General features: G+C 53.0%; 8 protein-coding genes across 8 annotated transcripts; 4 read left to right on the forward strand and 4 right to left on the reverse strand.

Annotated features, from left to right (window-relative positions):
* Positions 1-1,818: 1,818 nt before the first annotated feature.
* Positions 1,819-3,307, forward strand: CDEST_02108 (uncharacterized protein). Its single transcript, XM_062918267.1, has 2 exons — positions 1,819-2,340; positions 2,408-3,307. Exons 1-2 carry the CDS (start codon positions 2,110-2,112, stop codon positions 3,044-3,046), a joined length of 870 nt encoding a protein of 289 aa, XP_062774318.1. The 5' UTR covers positions 1,819-2,109; the 3' UTR covers positions 3,047-3,307.
* Positions 3,308-6,900: 3,593 nt separating this feature from the next.
* Positions 6,901-7,524, reverse strand: CDEST_02109 (Putative cyclin; the record flags this gene model as incomplete). Its single annotated transcript, XM_062918268.1, has 1 exon — positions 6,901-7,524. The coding sequence occupies one exon, from the start codon at positions 7,522-7,524 to the stop codon at positions 6,901-6,903; it is 624 nt and encodes a 207-aa protein (XP_062774319.1).
* A 172-nt stretch (positions 7,525-7,696) lies between these two features.
* On the forward strand, positions 7,697-7,993 carry CDEST_02110 (uncharacterized protein; the record flags this gene model as incomplete). The annotated part of the gene is made up of 1 exon (XM_062918269.1): positions 7,697-7,993. One exon carries the CDS (start codon positions 7,697-7,699, stop codon positions 7,991-7,993), a length of 297 nt encoding a protein of 98 aa, XP_062774320.1.
* A 1,417-nt stretch (positions 7,994-9,410) lies between these two features.
* Positions 9,411-10,159, forward strand: CDEST_02111 (Putative serine-threonine/tyrosine-protein kinase, catalytic; the record flags this gene model as incomplete). The annotated part of the gene is made up of 2 exons (XM_062918270.1): positions 9,411-9,947; positions 10,004-10,159. The coding sequence occupies 2 exons, from the start codon at positions 9,411-9,413 to the stop codon at positions 10,157-10,159; spliced, it is 693 nt and encodes a 230-aa protein (XP_062774321.1).
* A 1,030-nt stretch (positions 10,160-11,189) lies between these two features.
* On the forward strand, positions 11,190-12,778 carry CDEST_02112 (Putative ferric reductase, NAD binding domain, FAD-binding domain, ferredoxin reductase-type; the record flags this gene model as incomplete). The annotated part of the gene is made up of 5 exons (XM_062918271.1): positions 11,190-11,282; positions 11,349-12,036; positions 12,092-12,159; positions 12,221-12,563; positions 12,612-12,778. The coding sequence occupies 5 exons, from the start codon at positions 11,190-11,192 to the stop codon at positions 12,776-12,778; spliced, it is 1,359 nt and encodes a 452-aa protein (XP_062774322.1).
* A 2,093-nt stretch (positions 12,779-14,871) lies between these two features.
* Positions 14,872-15,528, reverse strand: CDEST_02113 (uncharacterized protein; the record flags this gene model as incomplete). Its single annotated transcript, XM_062918272.1, has 1 exon — positions 14,872-15,528. The coding sequence occupies one exon, from the start codon at positions 15,526-15,528 to the stop codon at positions 14,872-14,874; it is 657 nt and encodes a 218-aa protein (XP_062774323.1).
* Positions 15,529-15,874: 346 nt separating this feature from the next.
* Positions 15,875-16,625, reverse strand: CDEST_02114 (uncharacterized protein; the record flags this gene model as incomplete). Its single annotated transcript, XM_062918273.1, has 2 exons — positions 15,875-16,462; positions 16,509-16,625. The coding sequence occupies 2 exons, from the start codon at positions 16,623-16,625 to the stop codon at positions 15,875-15,877; spliced, it is 705 nt and encodes a 234-aa protein (XP_062774324.1).
* Positions 16,626-17,392: 767 nt separating this feature from the next.
* Positions 17,393-19,147, reverse strand: CDEST_02115 (uncharacterized protein; the record flags this gene model as incomplete). The annotated part of the gene is made up of 1 exon (XM_062918274.1): positions 17,393-19,147. The coding sequence occupies one exon, from the start codon at positions 19,145-19,147 to the stop codon at positions 17,393-17,395; it is 1,755 nt and encodes a 584-aa protein (XP_062774325.1).
* Positions 19,148-19,438: the final 291 nt, after the last annotated feature.

Here is a 19,438-nt window from a genome sequence, read left to right on the forward strand (position 1 = left end):
CTATTACTGGCTGCCAGAACTGGTGGAATGGGTCACTGACAAGATGACTGAAGCTGTGACGAAACGACAGTGCTTGGGTTTACTACCGTTGAGCCAGCGGGCCAAAAAGCACAATGTTCGGTCAGCAGACCGAACCCCAAGCTACCCTATAGGCGAACCGTGATAAAAGCTGATGGTTGGGGGCCCACTAGGCACATCGAGCCTGTGGCCAGAGAACATAATGCCGAACGAAACCACCTCACGAAGTAAGCCACTCCCCAGCCAATAACGAACGGCATGATAGGTAGTTCAGATGATTGAGTCAGGCCTCGACTGTGGCCTCCACGGACAGTAGTGGACGCAGACAGAAATGGACGCACATGAGGGTCACGGCTTTAGGAAGCAATTTCAATGAAGTAGATGGATTCTCATGACCCGTAGGTTCAGGTCTAGTACACACATGCGCACACAATTTATTACGCCCGGTGAGGTCTAGATACAGTCCAAGACGTAATGCGAAGAAGAGGAAGGAGAAATAGCGCTATGCGAGCGGCGCGTCGCCGCGAGAAAAGGGGTCATGGCGAAACCATGACTCGCGATAGTTTGACACTACCCTGGCAAACAATCCCGTGACGCCCAGGCGAATATAGACGCAGACAGAAATGGACTCAGGCAAATATGGACGCAGGCAGTAATGGACGAGCCAGAAGTGACACAGACAGATATGGACGAGCCAAAAGTGACGCAGGCAGATATGGATGCAGACGATAATGGATGCAGGCAGATATGGATGCAGGCATATATGGATGAGCCAAAAGTGACGCAGGCATATATGGACGCAGGCATATATGGATGCAGACGATAGTGGACGAGCCAAAAGTGACGCAGGCAGATATGGATGCAGACAATAGTGGACGAGCCAAAAGTGACGCAGGCAGATATCGAAGCAGACGATAGTGGACGAGCCAAAAGTGACACAGACAGATATGGACGAGCCAAAAGTGACGCAGACAGATATGGATACAGGCAGTAATGGATACAGGCAGTAATGGATGCAGACGATAATGGACGAGCCAAAAGTGACGCAGGCAGATATGGATGCAGACGATAATGGATGCAGGCAGATATGGATGCAGGCATATATGGATGAGCCAAAAGTGACGCAGGCATATATGGACGCAGGCATATATGGATGCAGACGATAGTGGACGAGCCAAAAGTGACGCAGGCAGATATGGATGCAGACAATAGTGGACGAGCCAAAAGTGACGCAGGCATATATGGACGCAGGCATATATGGACGCAGGCAGATACGGACCCAGGCAGTAATGGACGAGCCAAAAGTGACACAGACAGATATGGATGCAGACGATAATGGACGAGCCAAAAGTGACGCAGGCAGATATGGATGCAGACAATAGTGGACGAGCCAAAAGTGACACAGACAGATATGGACGAGCCAAAAGTGACGCAGGCATATATGGATGCAGGCAATAATGGACGAGCCAAAAGTGACGCAGGCAGATATGGACGCAGACAATAGTGGACGAGCCAAAAGTGACGCAGGCAGATATGGATGCAGACAATAGTGGACGAGCCAAAAGTGACGCAGGCATATATGGACGCAGGCAGATACGGACCCAGGCAGTAATGGACGAGCCAAAAGTGACACAGACAGATATGGATGCAGACGATAATGGACCACGTTCTCGGCCCCAGGGCGGCTCGGCCTGGGCCATGGTCTGCCATCGAGACCGGTGTGGGCCTATGTGACCTCGAAGGAGTCATGAATCATATCGTAGAGTGCCACTTTCTGCCGGATCTGCACGCCCACCAGGAGTAAGATCCGGCTTTAGGTCATAATGCCACCTTTCGCGAAGTGAGAGAAGACGGGGAAATGGAAGCAGGTCCAGACCATCACGCAAAAAAAAAACCTCCCATCATCCGCTGGAGATGCAGGAGGTCCTGCAGAAACACAAAGGCTCAACTTTTGGATTTGGCGAAACTGTAAATGACTTTATACTAGATTGGCGCCACATCCGGGAGCAATGCGATGGTGTCGTAGGATAAGGAGTCGGTTCAACGCTCCAGAGAAGCGCGATAGACACATTCACTGTGAGACGATTTTAGATGAACGAAACCATGGCTGGTGCGTCTTCGGAAACAACTATATACACCTACGACAAGAGGGCCAAGGACAAGGTCCGAAAATCTGGTGACAGCGCCAAAAGGAAAGCGGTTCAGTTAGGCGAAGGAGCCCGCGTTTTTTCGGCTGTCGTCCACTTCAACCCAACACATGAACGTCTAGACGGGGCCATACACGTCCCCGAAGGCCAAAGCATTCCGGACGTGAACGGATTTGTAAGCTCCAGCGGGAACCCCCTGCCCACCCTCGGAGGTAGCAAAAGCTGATGCGACTCGGAACTAGTTGGCGGAACTTCTGAACGGCTTGCACAGCACGAGTCGAACACGCGACCCACAGCGGGCCCAGATGCAAGATCAGCCCGCACAGGCCACACAAGGAGGCGGCGGCGTCGAGATCGACGCCGCAGACGTCTCCCACTACATCGCTGCCGACAGGAACAGCGCTACTTCGGCCGGCTATCCGAACGCCGGTCATGGCGGTACTCTCACAGCAACAAGAGACTGCGATGATGAGACGCAGCGTAACGGGGGTGTGGGAAACGATTGGGCCGTCCGGGGTGCGAGCCGGGCTTTCGAAAACCACGAAATGCCCGATGGCGCCGTCGCTGATGGTGTGGGTGGACATGATACGTCAATCCGCATGTTTGACGTCGGTAGGCAGGACGTCTTTGGGATGGAGGAGGCTGGAAACAAAATGCAGACCGGACGATCCAAGAACCTCTCACATTGGCAAACGGTGATGGCAAAAAATGCGAAAGCCCCGACTGCACAAGTGACGCGTGCTGGCTCCGCCGAAAACCAAGCGCGGATAGTGCAACGGTTTTTGAGACAAGTGTCTCTGCGCATGCGGCTCGCAACCAGACAGGAACGGCTACCGCTACACCGGATCGCTCACCAAGCCAAATGGAGAAGTAGATCGTAGCTTATTGGAAGGCGCCGGAACCTGACGCATGGTGTGCCGGGCGAATCGTCTAGTTTTTGCAGTGGAATGGATTTTGTCATGATGCAGTGGGATGATGATCAGCTAGGCCCCCTCGCCTACCCATGTAGTTACTTTTTCCTTTTTCCTTTTTCATGGGAGATCGTCCCAGTGCGTGCCGTGAGGCGGCAGACCGCGTTGACGAATCCTTCCCAAGAAAAACCATTGCACGATACATCGCCCGTAGAACGTAGCATCATCACGAGACAGCGACTATAGAGTGGGGTGTATTGAGTAATCGTTGTTATTTCTATCAACCTCGTTGTGTCTTTCTCAGAGGTCGAAGACAGGACTGATGCGCGGGCGGTATCCGCCTGTTCCTAGGCCGATGTGCTTCGGCGGCCGTGCACCTCCGTGTACCCGGTTGCTTTGGCACAATCGAAGCAATAAAACAAGTTGTATCCAACCTGGACCATGTTCGCGTCTTCGAGGTCGTCAGTGGAGGTGAGCTCGGCCAGCTTGCGACAGTGCATACAACGAAGCTTGATAATCGTAGGCATAGACATGACGGAGACTGGTGAATGCATGTCTGTGGGGGTGATGAGCTCTTTGGCTGGGAGATGTAGCTTCTTCTTCTACACACACTGTCTGTCAATCTTTTCAAAGCCGGAAACAGCCATACTCTGCTGCTCGGATCTCCAGTCGTCGCTGCGACCACCCACGATCCTGACTTGGAGCATGATGATAGTACGAACAGGCCGGCAAGGAGGTTGCTATACTTGACAACGTCCATTTACGGCTCCGGCCACCCGCTTCAACCCCGAATACAGCACCAGTCGGCATGCACAGTCATTTTCTTGAATCACGGCACTGTGCACAGCATGATTAGAGACTAGGCGAGTCTTTCCGAAGAGGAAGCTGTGCACGTTTGCTCCAAGCTTCAGCTTTCTGTAAAAGGCCGATCCACTATGTACTGCTTCGGATGTACGTGCATAGGCGGCCCGAACGTGACTGTTTGATTGCTATGGAAGCGCTTCTGGATCGTGTCTTGTGGAAAAACAAGCTGCGAGCCAGATATGAGCCTCACGGGTAGGGTCCGCGGTAGAGCAAGCAAGGTTCTCGCTGCGTGGCTGAAAATAGCTCCTACTGAAAGTCAGAATCGGGTCCAAACACAACGCCAGTCATCTAGAAAGTAGTCGGCCGTTGCAAGTGACCAGTCAGTGGGGCGTGCCGCTCGGAGCAAGTATGGCTTCCTTCAAAGCAGCTTCTCGATGTCCAAAGCTAGAAACAGCCGCGGTGTGGTTGTTTTCCCAGACTCTCAGTCGTGGCGTTCCTTGGTTTTTGGGCGATCCACAAAGCCAGAATGCTCGAAGACAGTGCGGGCGAGCAAAAGGTAGTTGTGGCTCTAGCTCATAGCATCCGTTTGTGGCGCTGGGAGCCGTCTTGCGTGACACCAAGCCCCACAAATCGGAAAACCCCCTGAGTGGCCTGAAGAGAAGAAAGGACGCAGTGCAATGCCCAGGCCGAATAACTCCATCGAACAGTTGGCATGGTGTTTTCGGTAACGGAATATTTCTCGTCAAGTATGGTATGTGAGCGAACACCGCCATTGCCAGGCATTTAAGGCCCAAGCCCAAGCCCAACCACAAATATTGGGTCGAGGGAGCTAACTTCATTGAGCTATTCTCCATGTAAGAGAGCTCCTGCAACTTCAACGAGACCCGGCAGACACCCACCCCCACGCGTCGTCACAGCACGCCTCTCCTGGCATGACATACATCTCGGACCTGTCATTTCCCACGTCCCCGCCATCTCCCATGTACCTGCGCAAGATCATCATCCAGCGATGGAACCCACTGGAAAACTTTGTTCAACGCCTCATGTTGTCGGCTCCAAAGGCCCCCAACCGATAGAAGCACGCTCACATATCATACATTAAACATCAATCATCTGCAAAACAGCTTGGCTGGTTCTACGAGACCAGAATCGAATCTTGCATTGTGACTCGGGCCTTTCAGCGAGAGAAGGATCAGAAAAGCCTGCTGCTCGCATCTGTCTATTACAGCCCACTGGTTGTCCGGGGCACGACTCTCTGGGTCAGACACGGTTTGCCTGCCGCCATCTCCGACCGTGTTTTCAGCCTTGCAGCTGGTTTTGATAGGCCGGCCATGTCTTGCCCTGGGCTAACTGGAAGGTAATCTAGCCAGCGTAGCTCCTGTTTGTCTCACGACGAACCAACGTCGTTATCGATCTGTCTGGAGGTGTTCACTGGATCTAGGAGGTGCCACGGTGCTCTATTCATGCCTTGGAAAGCAGTATCGGGTGGTGTTTGCCTGGTTCGATCGAAAATGGGCAGCTTCGTTGTTGTAGTTCGTGTTCTGTCTCTCGATTCGTCGTCGCGCCGGTTTTGCTGGTGTTTTGGTAGATGGTAGCGCGTGTGTAAAAATTTTGTCCGACTCCAAAAATCCCTCACTCCAAGTCCGATCCTACACTTCCACACCTGCAAAACGTTGTGCGTAGCGCTCACCAGCACTGGCACCCACACATTGTCACGTCTCTGCACTGGCTCTACCTTGATCAAAGGTAGGTTCCCAGGCGGCACCACGTGGAGGTTGCAGAGTCCGAATTTCGCCGCCCCCATCACATGGTGGCATCGCTGGCTAGTATCAACGGGAAAGCAAAAAAAACGACGTGCAGAACCGGTGCGGCGGCATCGCTGACTAGCATCAACGGGGAAGCAAAAAACAAAAAACGACGTGCAGAACCGGTGCGGCGGCATCGCTGGCTAGTAGCAACGGGGAAGCAAAGAACAAAAAACGACGTGCAGAACCGGTGCGGCGGCATCGCTGACTAGCATCAACGGGGAAGCAAAAACAAAAAACGACATGCAGAACCGGTGCGGCGGCATCGCTGGCTAGTGTCAACGGGGAAGCAAAAACAAAAAACGACATGCAGAACCGGTGCGGCGGCATCGCTGACTAGCATCAACGGGGAAGCAAAAACAAAAAACGACGTGCAGAACCGGTGCGGCGGCATCGCTGGCTAGTGTCAACGGGGAAGCAAAAACAAAAAACGACGTGCAGAACCGGTGCGGCGGCATCGCTGGCTAGTGTCAACGGGGAAGCAAAGAACAACATCGCTAGTGGCATCGTTGAAAAAGCGTCAACGGCATCTTAGCAGATGGGGGCTAGAGGCCCAGCCCGACAGGAAATTTCCTTAGTCCAAGCCGGACATGACGTTCCTACTTATGTTTTTCCCCCGCTCCTCTCTCTCTAGCCGCTTGCGAGGCTTCGATGTGAGGAGGCTGGTCGGCCCCTTGTAGAACGACGTCACCAAACTGCTGTCAGTACTTGCGTTAACACACGTTCTAGGCTCTTGGTCAGATGTCACCGAATGAGCAAACGGCCGCATTTGGCCCTAGATGGACCAGGCTAGACTAGGCCTAGGCCAGGCCTAGACTAAGCGACATGTTCGTGGGATAACCGGGGTGTCGGGGCTGGACTCGTTGGAAGGATGGAAGAAGGAAGAGAAAGTGGCCCGGATGGCGGCGGCTGTGGCCAAATCTGGCGCTAGCATCTGGTGGCGCTACATTGGGGGGGGGCTTAGCTTTCATGCCGTCGTTTGAAGTGGGTCATCAACGTTCGCGGTCTTTCGCTGCGCCGACGCGTACAACCCTAGTTGGAGCTACTGCGACGAGACTGTCGCACCGGTCTTTCCCTATCCGACGACAGTAGAGCTGTATCTCCAACTAGAAGAGATTGCAGTTGATGTGTACAGTACTGTATGTGCAGGACATATCGCTCGTTATAACGCGTGGTTCGGGCATGCCAACACTGAAAAACGGTCTTAGGCTGACGTCAGAGCGCCCTGTGGTCTAACACAGAGATCGTGTCCGGATGGCGGATCAGCGTACTCATTACATAAATTTCATGTTGGTGTATTCTCAGATCCCAAATGAGATCTTCCAAAAGTGTCGTTTCAGCGTCATGAATGTCGTCGTCTGTGAAATAAGACGAACACATCCTGGCCGTCAGGCCGATCCAGAACCGCGTTTCGTATGTCTCGTCTTCAAGATATTTCCGAGCGAGGATGATTGCCGCCAAGAACCGAAGACGCCGGCCTATCTCAGTCACCGGAGTCTGTTGTCCGCGGTGTGCAGCCCGCTCTAGGTAGATCAGACTCCCGCAGAATACAGTTCCGCTTATGTCGGCCCATGACAGCAGATGGCGCAGAAAGGCTTCCAAACCCGAGAGGAAGTTCCATATATCAGCGTTGACGGGCAGAATCCTTGCGAGAAAGCGCTCGACGACGCTGTGAATACTACGTGGGGGAAGAGGGCGACGACAGAATTCTTCGAACCGCTCGGCGTCCGCTGGTGTGTTCGTGATTGGGGCGGATACAGCTGCTTGGTGATGGTCAACGGCGACGTGAACACCAGACGGCAGCCATGATTGGCAAGGAACTATCGCGGAGCGATGCATTGGCGTTCTGCATGCCCGGTGGCTGTCAAATATTCGCGATTACGGGAGAAAGGCCTATGACAGTACATAATTGGTTGGGCGACTGACCCTACTTAACGCTAGCCGTTAAGCCAGAAGTAGATCCCTCCAAAGTACTTAAACGGGCCATGACCAGACAAGTGCTGCAGCAACGATGGAACCTCGTCGCACGTCAAGCGTTTATTCCGACACCTTCGAGCTCGATGACCTGCTGCTGAGGCTCACAAAGCAGGCTGATGAACAGTATGACACGGCCATACCCCTGCTACTTCAGGAGAACATGACTCTCTATCGCAAGCTCACGGCGACGCGTGAGCTGTGGAGGACCATGCTTGGCCTGGTGCGGGAGCTTTTCGAGTTGGCAGATCAGCTGCATGCGTTGCTGAGGACGACGAAGTCGACATTGGAGCAGGAAAGAATCAGCTATCTGGCGAATTGCACCGCATTCTAGGTTGTCAAAGTACTATAAACCGTTTGGGCGGTCCGATCCATGCGCACCTAGCAACGATGCATGTTCTCCTAGACGTGGTTACGAACAACTCTTTGAAACAGAGATGCGCGCCCCGAAGAACCAGCTCATCCCTGCATGGAGTGCAGACATCAGTTCGACACATGCTGGAGTAGGCAGTCACAAGGGGAAATCTCCCGGAATAGACCAGAGCTTGTTCACAATTCTAAAGTGCTTCTTTTCATGCTTTTGAACGGTGTATGAGCTTCGAGGTTTTCCCCCTCTGGGCCGGCTTTCGCTCCTGTTCAAGTCATCGATCATCCGCTTCGCTGATGCTGTTTTCCGCTCTTCAGTTCTCTCAAGGTATTGTACGTGTAGCTGAAGACGATGAAGGGCGACGGCTCCCCCCTCCTCGATACGCCATTGACGATCGAGTCGCAACCTATGCGGTCTCTGGATACGACGAGATGGTGCTGGAAAACGAGAAAGAGACAGAGTGGCGGTGGCCCCTCCTAGCGAAAATATTTTCGTGGCTGTCGTCGCTCACAAGAACGCAGTCCGACGGTGGTGAGCTCGCTGGTTGGATGTCTGTCTATCATTCGCAACATTTGCACGGTTCACGGAGGCCAATGGTCGCAACATCAATGGCTACTGCAACATTGACGGGCTGGTGGCTTGTCGTCTCGTGTCTTTTATGTGTGGTGTATCGATATTTGCTGAAGGGTCTACGTCGCAAGATGGAATGATGCATCCAGGGGGATTATTGAGCGTCTTGTTTGCTTACACTCCCTTCGTATTCGTAACTGATTCGGGCTTCGGGTTGGTGGCTTGTGGCAATTGGTATTGGTGCAAGCACATCGATGGGATTCGTATGCTGGATTCGTTGGCTCATTTAGTAATCAGAACGCGCATCGCTTTGTCATGCACTATATCTGATCATGCCTCTACTGTATTCTGGATAAGTGAAGACGGTTCATGCCTTATTCTGCTTTCTGCGACACAGCCAAACTCTATCAGCAGCAGGGTTTCCACCCTTTCACTGCGTACCACGCAATCGAGCATCACATAGTTGGCTGTGTCTACAAAACGACCTCACAAAGTGGAATGCAGACATTCACCGATCTGCAACTTGCTTCTTTCCCCTGTCAAGGTGAACAACATACGCACAGCAGCAGTTCGGTCGTCCCTCCACGCAGACGCCATGGTCGAATCACCAGCCACGACTCGGATTGAGAAGCCTAGCTGGGTGGCTGGTCGTGTGAGACAGACTTGTCTCTTTTCCGTCACCAGTTTTGGAGCTGATATTCTACCCGCATGCCTTGCGCAACCGCCGAAATCTGCTTCCAGCAAGTCTACTTATACACAATCGAAACACCGTGAAATCACCACATGAGCAGGACGAGACGTTCAAATAAACATCATGAAACCCAACCGAAAGACACAGATTGCTATGTTTCCGGCTCATCATACCGTTGAAAATGCTACTGCACCAGATCATAGGGCATACTCTGCGGCCGATACGCCGGCAACGAGCGATAGCTTGCACATCGCATTGCGGCCAAAGAGAAAATTTGACGCCACGCTTGAGGACTCAGCACAGAATATCGTTCGCTCGCAGAAGACCCATTCCTCAGCCCAGACGTCGGACATCGAATGGAACTCGCCCTGGAAACACTACCGGGAGGAGTTCCAGCTACACGATCTCGGGGGTAGCCTGACAGTGGCGGTAAGACAGGGAACGCAAGTACACATCAGAAAGATCGCTCTGCTGGAGTCGCAAGACGCTCTGTCAAAGTTCAGAAGGCTCCGCCACCAGAACGTTGTCGAGTTTGTCCACGCGTACATGACAGACACCTATCTGCACGCCGTGTTCGAGCCCACGACGTTCAGCCTCTATCACTTGGCGAAATGCCCGAAATATCCCGACGAAGCCCAGCTGGGTGCCATCGTTGGTCAGGTAAGTGACGGAAGGCAAGCATTCGAGGATCGAGAGTGACGTGTTCTGCGTTGTAGGTCGTAGACGGTCTCAGCTATCTAGAAGCCGAAGGCTTTGAACATCCCACGCTCGACAGCGGCAGCATATTGGTGACCGATGCGGGAATAGTGAAGATTGGCAAGTACTTTCCTAGCAACTGGAGCGACGGAAGCCTGATGCTGTTGGGCTGTTGATCCGACGTCTGACACGGAGCAGCCAACCAAGAGCTTTGCCGGCCGCTCGAGGGCCACAGCCAGCACCATATCGACACTGTGTGCCGTGTTTCTCAGCTTCTCATGCAAAAGTATTGCAAGGAGACGCCAGGTATCGACGACCTCGACCGCTGGCCTCCGGACTCGGACGGGTTTGCTTTCCTGGTCGCAATCGATTCGGCGTCGTCCATCGACGAGTTGCAAAACGTTGGTAGTGCCCGCCGTTTGGTATTCGCATCCCTCTGTGGCCACGTTTCTCACTGGTACTTGCAGCATCCGCTCGTGAGACACCGCGACACCGACTGTCTCCTCGGTCTGCTCAGTCTGGCACGTGTGTCAGTCTTCCCAAGAGAGTATGAGTGCAAGGCCTAGGCAACGCCGGCGCCGAATCGAGCTTCTATCAGCCGTTTCCTGCCCCGTAACAGATAACCCTACGTGTTCTTCTCTACTAGACTCTTAGGCTTCTAGTTTTCAGCAATTCATTCTTTCCAATCCATTCTTCCCAATCCATTCTTCCCAATCCGTTCTTTTTCAATCCATTCTTTTCGTCTCGTTCTTCCATGCAACACGCGCGAAATCATTTTCCGTGCCCTTCTGCCACCCTGACCACGACTTCGTCATGGATTGGGTCACCACCTTGTATGCAATCTGCCTTGCAGGCATGACTGCCGGCCTCGTTCTTGTGAACGTCTTGTCTCGCACAAGCAGAGCTCGAAGACGACTCGCGCACCTGCTCGAAAAGCACTTGCTCTATCGACTTCTGGTTCATCGTCATTCTTTATTCGGTCCTTGGAATGTCGTGTCCTTGCTGCTTCCAGCAGTGTACATGGGCGTCAACGCGTTCTGCCTGGCATTCCGACCGTCAACCTTTCTCTCTCGCTCGGGGAACCTGGCCCTCCTCAACACACTCCCACTGTTTGCCAGTTCCTGCTTAGACTTTACCGCAGACATACTGGCTCTACCTTTTCGGCACTACGCGGCGATGCACAGGTGGCAGGGTCGCGTAGCAGCGATGCTTCTTGCGGCCCACATCGTCAGTGCCATGCAGAACGACAAGTATCAGGTCCAGGTCCCGGATGGCATCAACGAGCTTCTCCTGCTAATTGTAATGGGGACTCTTTTTTTGTTGTCTCCCGCTCGTGAACTTGCAAGTTCTGACCTTTTCTCGTAGGGTTCCATCGCAATGGTGGCAGCGGCGACAATCTCCTTTCTACCCTTTTTCCGCCGTCGCATCTACGAGCTCTGTCTGAGGACCCACCAAGCACTTGCTGCGCTGGCAGCGGTGGGGGCCGCGCTGCACTTGCTATCGGTTGCTGGCCGGCTCAGGCTGTGGGTGTACATCTACCTTGCTGTGACGACACTGGCAACCTTGGTCCAGGGCTGCTTGATGGCTTTTCGCAACAAGGCTTTGGGACAAACGTTTGGACGAGCCTACATCGACCACGTTACGGGAACCGTGCAGGTATCAATCAAGCTGTCGAGGCCACTCAAGTTCGAGGCGGGACAGTACCTGTTGTTGTGGATCCCGAGAGTCCGACTGTTTGAGTGCCATCCCTTCGTCGTGACTTCGTGGGCGGAAGCGGAACAAAGCATCGTCGATCTCTTCATCAAGCCCCGACGAGGATTCACTTCCAGCCTGGTCCGATATTCTCACGGGCACGTCGTGCCCCGACTGGCCCTCCTCTCTGGGCCACACGGCGTCAGCGTGCCGGTGTGGGACTATGAGGCGGTGCTCATGGTGGCTACGGACCACGGGATTTCTGCCCAGGCTCCGTACCTGAAGAAGCTTGTGTACGGATACAACCACTGCAGAGGCCGCACGCGGCAGATACACCTTATTTGGCAGGTAACCAACCTTGGTAGGTCCAAGGAAAACGCGCACTCAATACGTCATTTACGGACTGACTATACCAGGGATCGTACATGCGGCCGAGTCAATCCTCAACCCTATACTGAACGATGACACGCTCGACGATGGCTACGTACACACATATGAGTCCCCTCCTGAGCGTTGGCCGACCTTATTGACCAAGCTGAAAACAGATCCTCGAGATTTCCATTTACTATGACATGCGGGAACAAGGAATGTCCGTCGAAGATGTCAAGATGCTGATCCCGGGTTGCACCAGCGACGAGCTGATAACCAAAAGCGCTTCGACGCACACCCTGAGCGCGTCTGATGTCGAACGGCTGGTGACCAAGCATCTTTACGGCGGCACCGGTCGGTCACACGGTACGCCGACTCGTGTGAGGGATTTCGGGACGAGAGCGCGACTTTACGTGGGCAGTCCCGATCTCGCGGCAGGCCTATGGAGCGAGGCATCACGCATCGTCGATCGCACAGTACAAGAAGCAGTTGGAAAGACGGGAGACATGTTGATTCTTGGTAAGAGCTGTTTCTGGGGTGGCCAATCCTTTCTCACCAGCGCCGTAGTATCCGCCGCAAACAAAACACGGGACGCACTTTGCGACCTTGCGGGAGGTTTCCTGATCGAAAAAAACCATCCTCTGTACGACGAGTATCGCAAAGAACAAGCTATCCGGGAATACCTTGAGACCAATGTCTGGCTGCGGGAGCTTGATTATCAGCCGACGGATTGATGCACCTAAACGTGTACTTGGTCAATCTGCGAGCACGTTCCCGATAACGACTTTCCACACGACCGTTAGATATCGTACCATGGTTTCAGAAAAGAGATGGCCAGTTGCTAAACAAGTAATTTAATCATCTTTCATTCGTGCCTTTCATACGTGCAGCGCTCGTGGGCAGCTGGCAGTCCATTGCCGCCACAGGCTATGCCTCATTGGGGCTCACTTGATTCATGGTTATGAGACCGGGGTTCTCCAACACGGTCGACTTACATTGGCCAACAGAGCTGTGTCTACGGAACAAGGGCTAGGCGAGAGAAGCAGGCGCCAAACAGCTGTGGGACTGGCTGGGTCTCTGGCAGCTTACTGGTTAGCCACTTCCAGGCGTGTGCATCTGAATTTGTCCCATTTCTATCTATGCTCACTTCTGGCTCTGTCAGATTCTGGCTCTGTCGGATTCTGGCTCGGTTCAGTGGCTGGTCCATGGGTAGTTCGTAGCTGCCAGCGTGATCTGGGAGGCCACATGAGCCACAGCTCCAGAACAGCAGTACGAAAACATTCAGTAAAAAGTTTGGCGAAACCCATTGCGCCCTTTTTTGCACGTGAAAGAAACGACTTCGTAGGTCGCTCTTCTCTGAATCCTGTCCGCTTCACAAAAAAGCCTTCCCGATACGTGATCTATTTCCTGTATATCCAGCTTCTGATGTTGTCGGGGCAGAAATCGTCTGGAAGTTCAGCAAAAAATGCACTGATAGTTTTTCCACTTTTCGATGTGGTTCTTGGGGATGCATGGCTAAAACATAGGTCTCGCGCGGGCATCGTCAAGTCCTGCGTAGACAGAAACATAGACCGTGGGATGCCATTCTCTGCCTCGACGAAAACATGGGGGGAAACGCTTATCTCTCCTTCGCCAGAGCCCGGACGGAGAAGGCCGTCAAGATGAAGATGGATAGTCGTATTGGCTGTAGCAATCTTGAACACAGATTTCATCCACTCCAGCGTGCCGCCATATGTCAATGAGCTGTTCAGCGCCTTTTTCAGCTCGCCGTGTAGAAATTCGTTGGGAAATAGATCCGTTATCTGTCGTTTGTTGTGACCAAGTCCAAGGAGCAAGTGAACGTCACAGTATGTGTCCGCGCCATCGAAAAATCCGAAATCAACTTCTGGGAAGGCGTCCACATAGAGCTATATTTTGAACCGGCAGGGGTCATGCTCTCAGCTCGCAAGCCTAGGCTTCATTAATGGATTCACCTACGGAAGAGACTCGTTCCGTCGCAATTTCGACTCTTGTGAGAACCAACGACGTGAGCATAATGAAGCGCTGTTCAACCGCCGTGCCTGTGATTGGAGTCGGCTGTGGCTCTAGCGGCGGAAGCGGCTTCTCCCTGCTCCTTGCGTTTTGTGCAGCCAAAAATGGTTGGCGCTCGCTCGCTCACTTTCCATCCCGGTGACAAATTTGAAGAAGACCCAAGCCGCATTCCAGAAATATCACACAACCGTCAATTAACCACCATCATATCTCCTTAAACAATGCCATCGATCGTTGGTGACTCAGTCGGCGGCAGATCCACAGAGCGAGTAAACAGTCTGCTTCGACGAGCGCTGGAAAATGCCCACCGACGCGCTCAAGCAGACCCACGCCTGCCTCCCCAGACCGAATCCTTCAGCCACGCAGAAGCTTGCGAACCGCCAGTCAGACTTGGAACGAGGGATCATCACGTATCTTCTACCATGTGCGAAGGAAACACTCCGTGTTTTTCGCCTCGGGACTCCTTCGAGCAGGACCGCTGCAAGTAATGCGTCTTTCATCAGGAAAAAGGGTGGCATCTGTGTGGGGTCATGTCGGATGTCGAGCAGCTTCGTTGCTCGACACATGGTAATGACACGGATAGTCATAGCACAGCAGTGAGGAAGCACAGGTTGTCCATGCAAGGACGGGCTCAGACGACCAGTGACATTCCAAGTACGATTTCTATTGTAGTAACCTTGACCTAGACCTAGATATGTGAAACACCGAGAATGGTCCCGATAGCTACTGGTTGATGCTTTTACAAGGAACCCAAGCAATAAAGACCCTGCTGTCGTCAAAGAAAGTTACTCGAGAGTCATGGATCCGTCTCTTCACATTCAAAGAGATCCAGCTCCGATTGAATCCTTCTGACTGGATCGTCCCAGTCTACCTCATCTGAGGTTAAGATGAACAATTTTTCCAGTCGCTTTTGTGTGCCGTCCAAGATCTGCCATTGATGGTTGAGCCTCTGGATGCTTGAACCGATGCGATCGATGACTGGCTGCAGTTCATTCGCTGTGTTCCTCCACTTTGATGCCTCGATGGTATCTCTTTTGGTGCTGCCGTGTTGCTCGGCTGAGCCCGCAGCTTGACAGTCTACGAGAGTCGCAAGCTTGCCTCTCGAATGACTTGCAGAGCGCACCCGTTCAGCCGAGATGCCGAGGCGAGTCAACGTCTTCTCTAGAGCCTGCTGACTGACCACCACGGGAGCGTCGTTCTCGATCTCTGATGGGCGAATGTCCGTGTTGCGGCACACGAAATTTTTCAGGTGATCGAAGTTCTTGCCGCTCAGCCCACCCCCACCTGAAGTGAATATGATCGTGATGTTGAGAGACACGACGCCATGAATTTCCATTCTGGCAGGATGCGTTGTCAAACGCCTTACATGGAGAGTAGGGAGGTGTAGTACGATGACGTTCAAAAAGTGCGGGAGGGCGGACTGATGAAATACTTCGCTCGGTGGCGTACCCATGGCACCCTCCTCGGCACGATCCTTGTCCGACAAGCAGGTTAAATGCGCCACTCGCCTGATGTGTCTTCTCGACAGCCATTAGTGGCTTGGAGTGTAATCGGAAAGCGATGTCCAATTGTATGGAAAGCAGCCTTCCGCATGTGCATTTCCTCTTGAGACGTGATTGCTGCGGCATATGACTGCAAGCAAGTAGCCAACCTCGCCATACACCTTTGGACCGACTACAAGAACGGATGTACATCTTGTCTACCCGTTGACTACTGCTGCCGTCGTAATTGACTGAGATTATGAGAAAAGAAAGCCGCACTTCACCCATTGGAACGCTTCCAACCCGCCGATTCCCTTTCTAGAGGAAGATCTGGACGAGGGCCAACGCACACATAACCAAACTCGCCACCAAATCACCAATCGATGCTCCAAAAACATCCCCCTTGCTTGCTTCGACGCCGAGCAAGTCTGCGACAGCTTGAGACGTTGTATGCAGCGAAACCACAAAACCCGTCACTACCGCGAAGAGCACGACAGCAACGACGTTCAACCCGAACGAGACAAAGCTGAGCAGCCTAAACTTGAGGCCGGCAAGCAAGAGTATAGCCGAAACTAACACCAACGCGAGCCCGGCGGACAGAACGGTCTCCAAGTTCGGACATTTGTCCACCAGTCCTTGCAACTTTTCGATTTCCTGGGGCGAAGGGAGGAACGGGGCGAGGTCTTGGACCAGACGCAGGGCAGAGCCGGGGATGGCGGCGCACCGAGAATCCACACATGCGTACTTTGTTCCCACGGACACGCTTGACGGCAAACTCGCGGCCACCAAAGACTCTCCTGACGCGACTGCGGCGGTGACCACGCTGGACGCCGCGCTCTTTACCGCCGTAGCAATAGACCCAACCACATCGGGAACCTGGACGAAGCGTCGAGCTTGTTCATGCAGCTTAAAAACTGTTAGTCACGGCTTCTCATGTCGACGGGGAACGCACCAAAATCTGCACTATGCCCTTTTTCTCGTTCGGTTCATCTTGCAGGACCCTGACGGTGACTGCAAGTATCGCTACCGCCAAGATGACGTGGAGGGCTGTGGCTACTCTGGAAATCATTGTGACAAAGAAGGCCAGTAGACTTGCTTGGGCGATCTAGAGAAGCGAACCGGAGACCTCTAAGAAGCGAGCGCATAAATAGCGTGACGCGTATGGTCCATCGTCTCCCTCAGCGCGCACAGGTAGACAGACTAGAGCTACTTCTGACAGCATCGGGTACATTGAAAAGTACACAACACCGAAATGCATGCATTCGTCACCGTCACCGCTGTTTATGGATCTTTTTGGCTGACAGGAGGTGCTGTGAAGGACGGGGCCCCCTGCTACAAGGTTGACGCTATCACTTTCGGAAAGCAGTAAACGGCTTTGGACATAAAGCCAACCTAGCAAACAAACGGTGCGGACTTTTTGTAACTCCCAACGAAGTAACGTCAGCTTCCGGCGGTTACTGCTCTTTGACTTCTGCGTACCACGCCAGCTAGAGTAGCCATGAATGGCTGTGTCGATGAAGTTCCTGGAACAAGAGAGGAAAATGGATTGGGAACGGCCAGAATGCAAGTGCCGTCTTTCTCATCGCTGTACGACGCACGAACGGCCGAGATGATGAAGAACTGTGAGTGATACCCCACCAATGAACTTTCACGAGGTTGCATCGACTGCACCATGACAATAAGTTGATCATTATGAAAGCTCTTCTAATCCAAATAGTACTCTACGCTATGCGTCATCAACGACCGTCTGAGGTGACTGCTTTGCATTGTAATTGCACTGTTCGACCCAACTTGTAACCTATCCATCCCAGCTCGCAGACGGCTAGCTCGTGTACTCTAGCCAGAGCCCACCAACCTTGAGATTGGAATGGCTGGCCGCGGATGGAGGCCTGCGTAAGCAACAAATTCGGGCTGTGTTAACTCTTGGTCTGCCTTCAGATGATAGTTTTCAATCATCAGTCGGTATCTTGGGAGACTGCCTTGAACCAAAGCTGTGCATAGCGCTTTCGCAGCTTCTACGTAGCTCGAGAGCTCGTTGTGCGTATTATCGAGCCGCTCGCGGACCTGCTGGAGCTGATCTTGCCGCTCTTTTTTTCTCATACGCTCTAAATGTGGCTTTTCTGGCAGAACACAAAGAAGCACATACTGAGCGGACCCCCACTCGTGGCGCAGCTGGCAGATATCGTGCCAGATTTCAAACCGTGACTGAAGAGACCTCATTTCTTTTATTTCGGGCTTGGAAATGCCGATCTTGATTTTTTTGGCGACGTCTTTGTCACTACCGAGACGGGCCATCTGCCGGTAAAACAGCACGCCACTGTAACGGCGGTAGAACTCGCTCTTGAAGCCGTTCTTGATGGCAGACCATATCACTGACAGTTCAGAGCTTTCTGACATGCGAACACTTCGGTAAAAAGCCACGGCCTCGCTCAATATGTCAAGAATGGTCCTGCACTGCTGGGACATTTCTGGCGGCATCATCGGCATCATCGGCATCGTCATGTCGAGGACCCGACCGCTGCGCAGCGACGTGAGCTTTTCATTGGGGGGGCCGGTTGGATGCGAGGACGACGATGGATTGTGCGGGGCTTGTGCCGACGCAATTGTCCCCGCTTCACAAGTCCGTTCTCTGGACAAGGGGCGTTCCTCGGCCGATAGAGAAGACCGGCTTGCTGGCCCAGGAGAGGCATCGAACGTAAAATCGCCGCCGTCTTCCATGTCAGCTGTGAAGCCCGAGCCTGCCGGTGAGAGATCGTTGCCTTCGCATGTGAAAGCATCGTCGAAGAAGACAGAATTCTCTGCTTGTGCTTCCTGAATGCGGGTGACAACATCAGAATCCTTCACGTTCAGGCTTTCCATCAACATTTCCATGAACAGTCGTGCTCTCGCGTTCCGGAGAAATATGGGGTCGACAAGCTGCACCGGCACCCCTCCGTCGGCCAGAATTCGCATACTCAACAGCATCAGCACCCCCGAATCTTCGAGACGCGCCCCAAGGAGAGGCTGGGAGAAACGAATCAAACGACGAGGAAACAAGACTTGGAGCTGCTGCTCTAATTTTGAGCCATTTTCAACGTCTAGGCCGTACAACTGCACACAATCTGTGTAGACAATGGCGGCAAACCATGTCCTGTTGTAGCTGCATGGAACGAGCGTTGTGACGTCTGGCGTTCCCCAAAGCCCTGGTAGGGTTTCAATGGTGCTGGACGTAATATGGATGGGATCTTGAAAGCGGAAAGAGGGGTAAGATGACCGCAGTAGCCGGAGATAATCGGTGATTACATCGGCATCTACGTGATCATCTTGGGCAAGACGCCACAACGATGGAGTGACGCCTAGTTTTGCGGTATTGATAGAACATCCCACAGTCTGCATGTAGTTGATCCATTCGTCGGTAATATGGAATGGCATGTTTTCCTGCTGGGAGAAACTTTCCCTTGGTGGGAACTCTACGGCTGTCCGTTCTGCGTCGTGGCAGAACGCCAGCGGGTAGCGACTTCGAATGAGCCGCAAAGCGCATTGCAGCATCTCCATCGTTGCAGAGGAGAAAGGCTGTGTAGCAAGACGACGGAAAACTTCGTACTCGTCCATGTTGAATTGAATGCGCGGTGAGACCTCAGGTCAACCTCTCAGAAGTGTGGAAGAGTTTTATAGTTAGGCGCTAGGACTGTGTACAAGCTGGGATTCCAAAGGCTTGCTCGGAGAACATTCGAGGATCCTCGAACGCGACGACTGCATCATAGCTGAAATTGGCTTTTGGCGTAGGGACACAACGTGAACCGCAGCTTTTGTCTCCTGTCAATAGTGACGGCGACAAACGACAGTTCAAGAGAAGAAACAGGGCAACAGCGGAACGGTGTCAAAGGGCGGATCTCCAACAGC

This window comes from Colletotrichum destructivum, chromosome 1, assembly GCF_034447905.1.
Source record: "Colletotrichum destructivum chromosome 1, complete sequence".
NCBI lineage: Eukaryota > Fungi > Ascomycota > Sordariomycetes > Glomerellales > Glomerellaceae > Colletotrichum > Colletotrichum destructivum.

Bases quoted from the DNA above. Each gene is read 5' to 3' on its own strand.
- CDEST_02108 (XM_062918267.1), top strand. From the start codon at position 2,110: ATGAACGAAACCATGGCTGGTGCGTCTTCGGAAACAACTATATACACC. The intron at 2,341-2,407 runs GTAAGCTCCAGC...ACTCGGAACTAG, and splicing joins TTCCGGACGTGAACGGATTT to TTGGCGGAACTTCTGAACGG.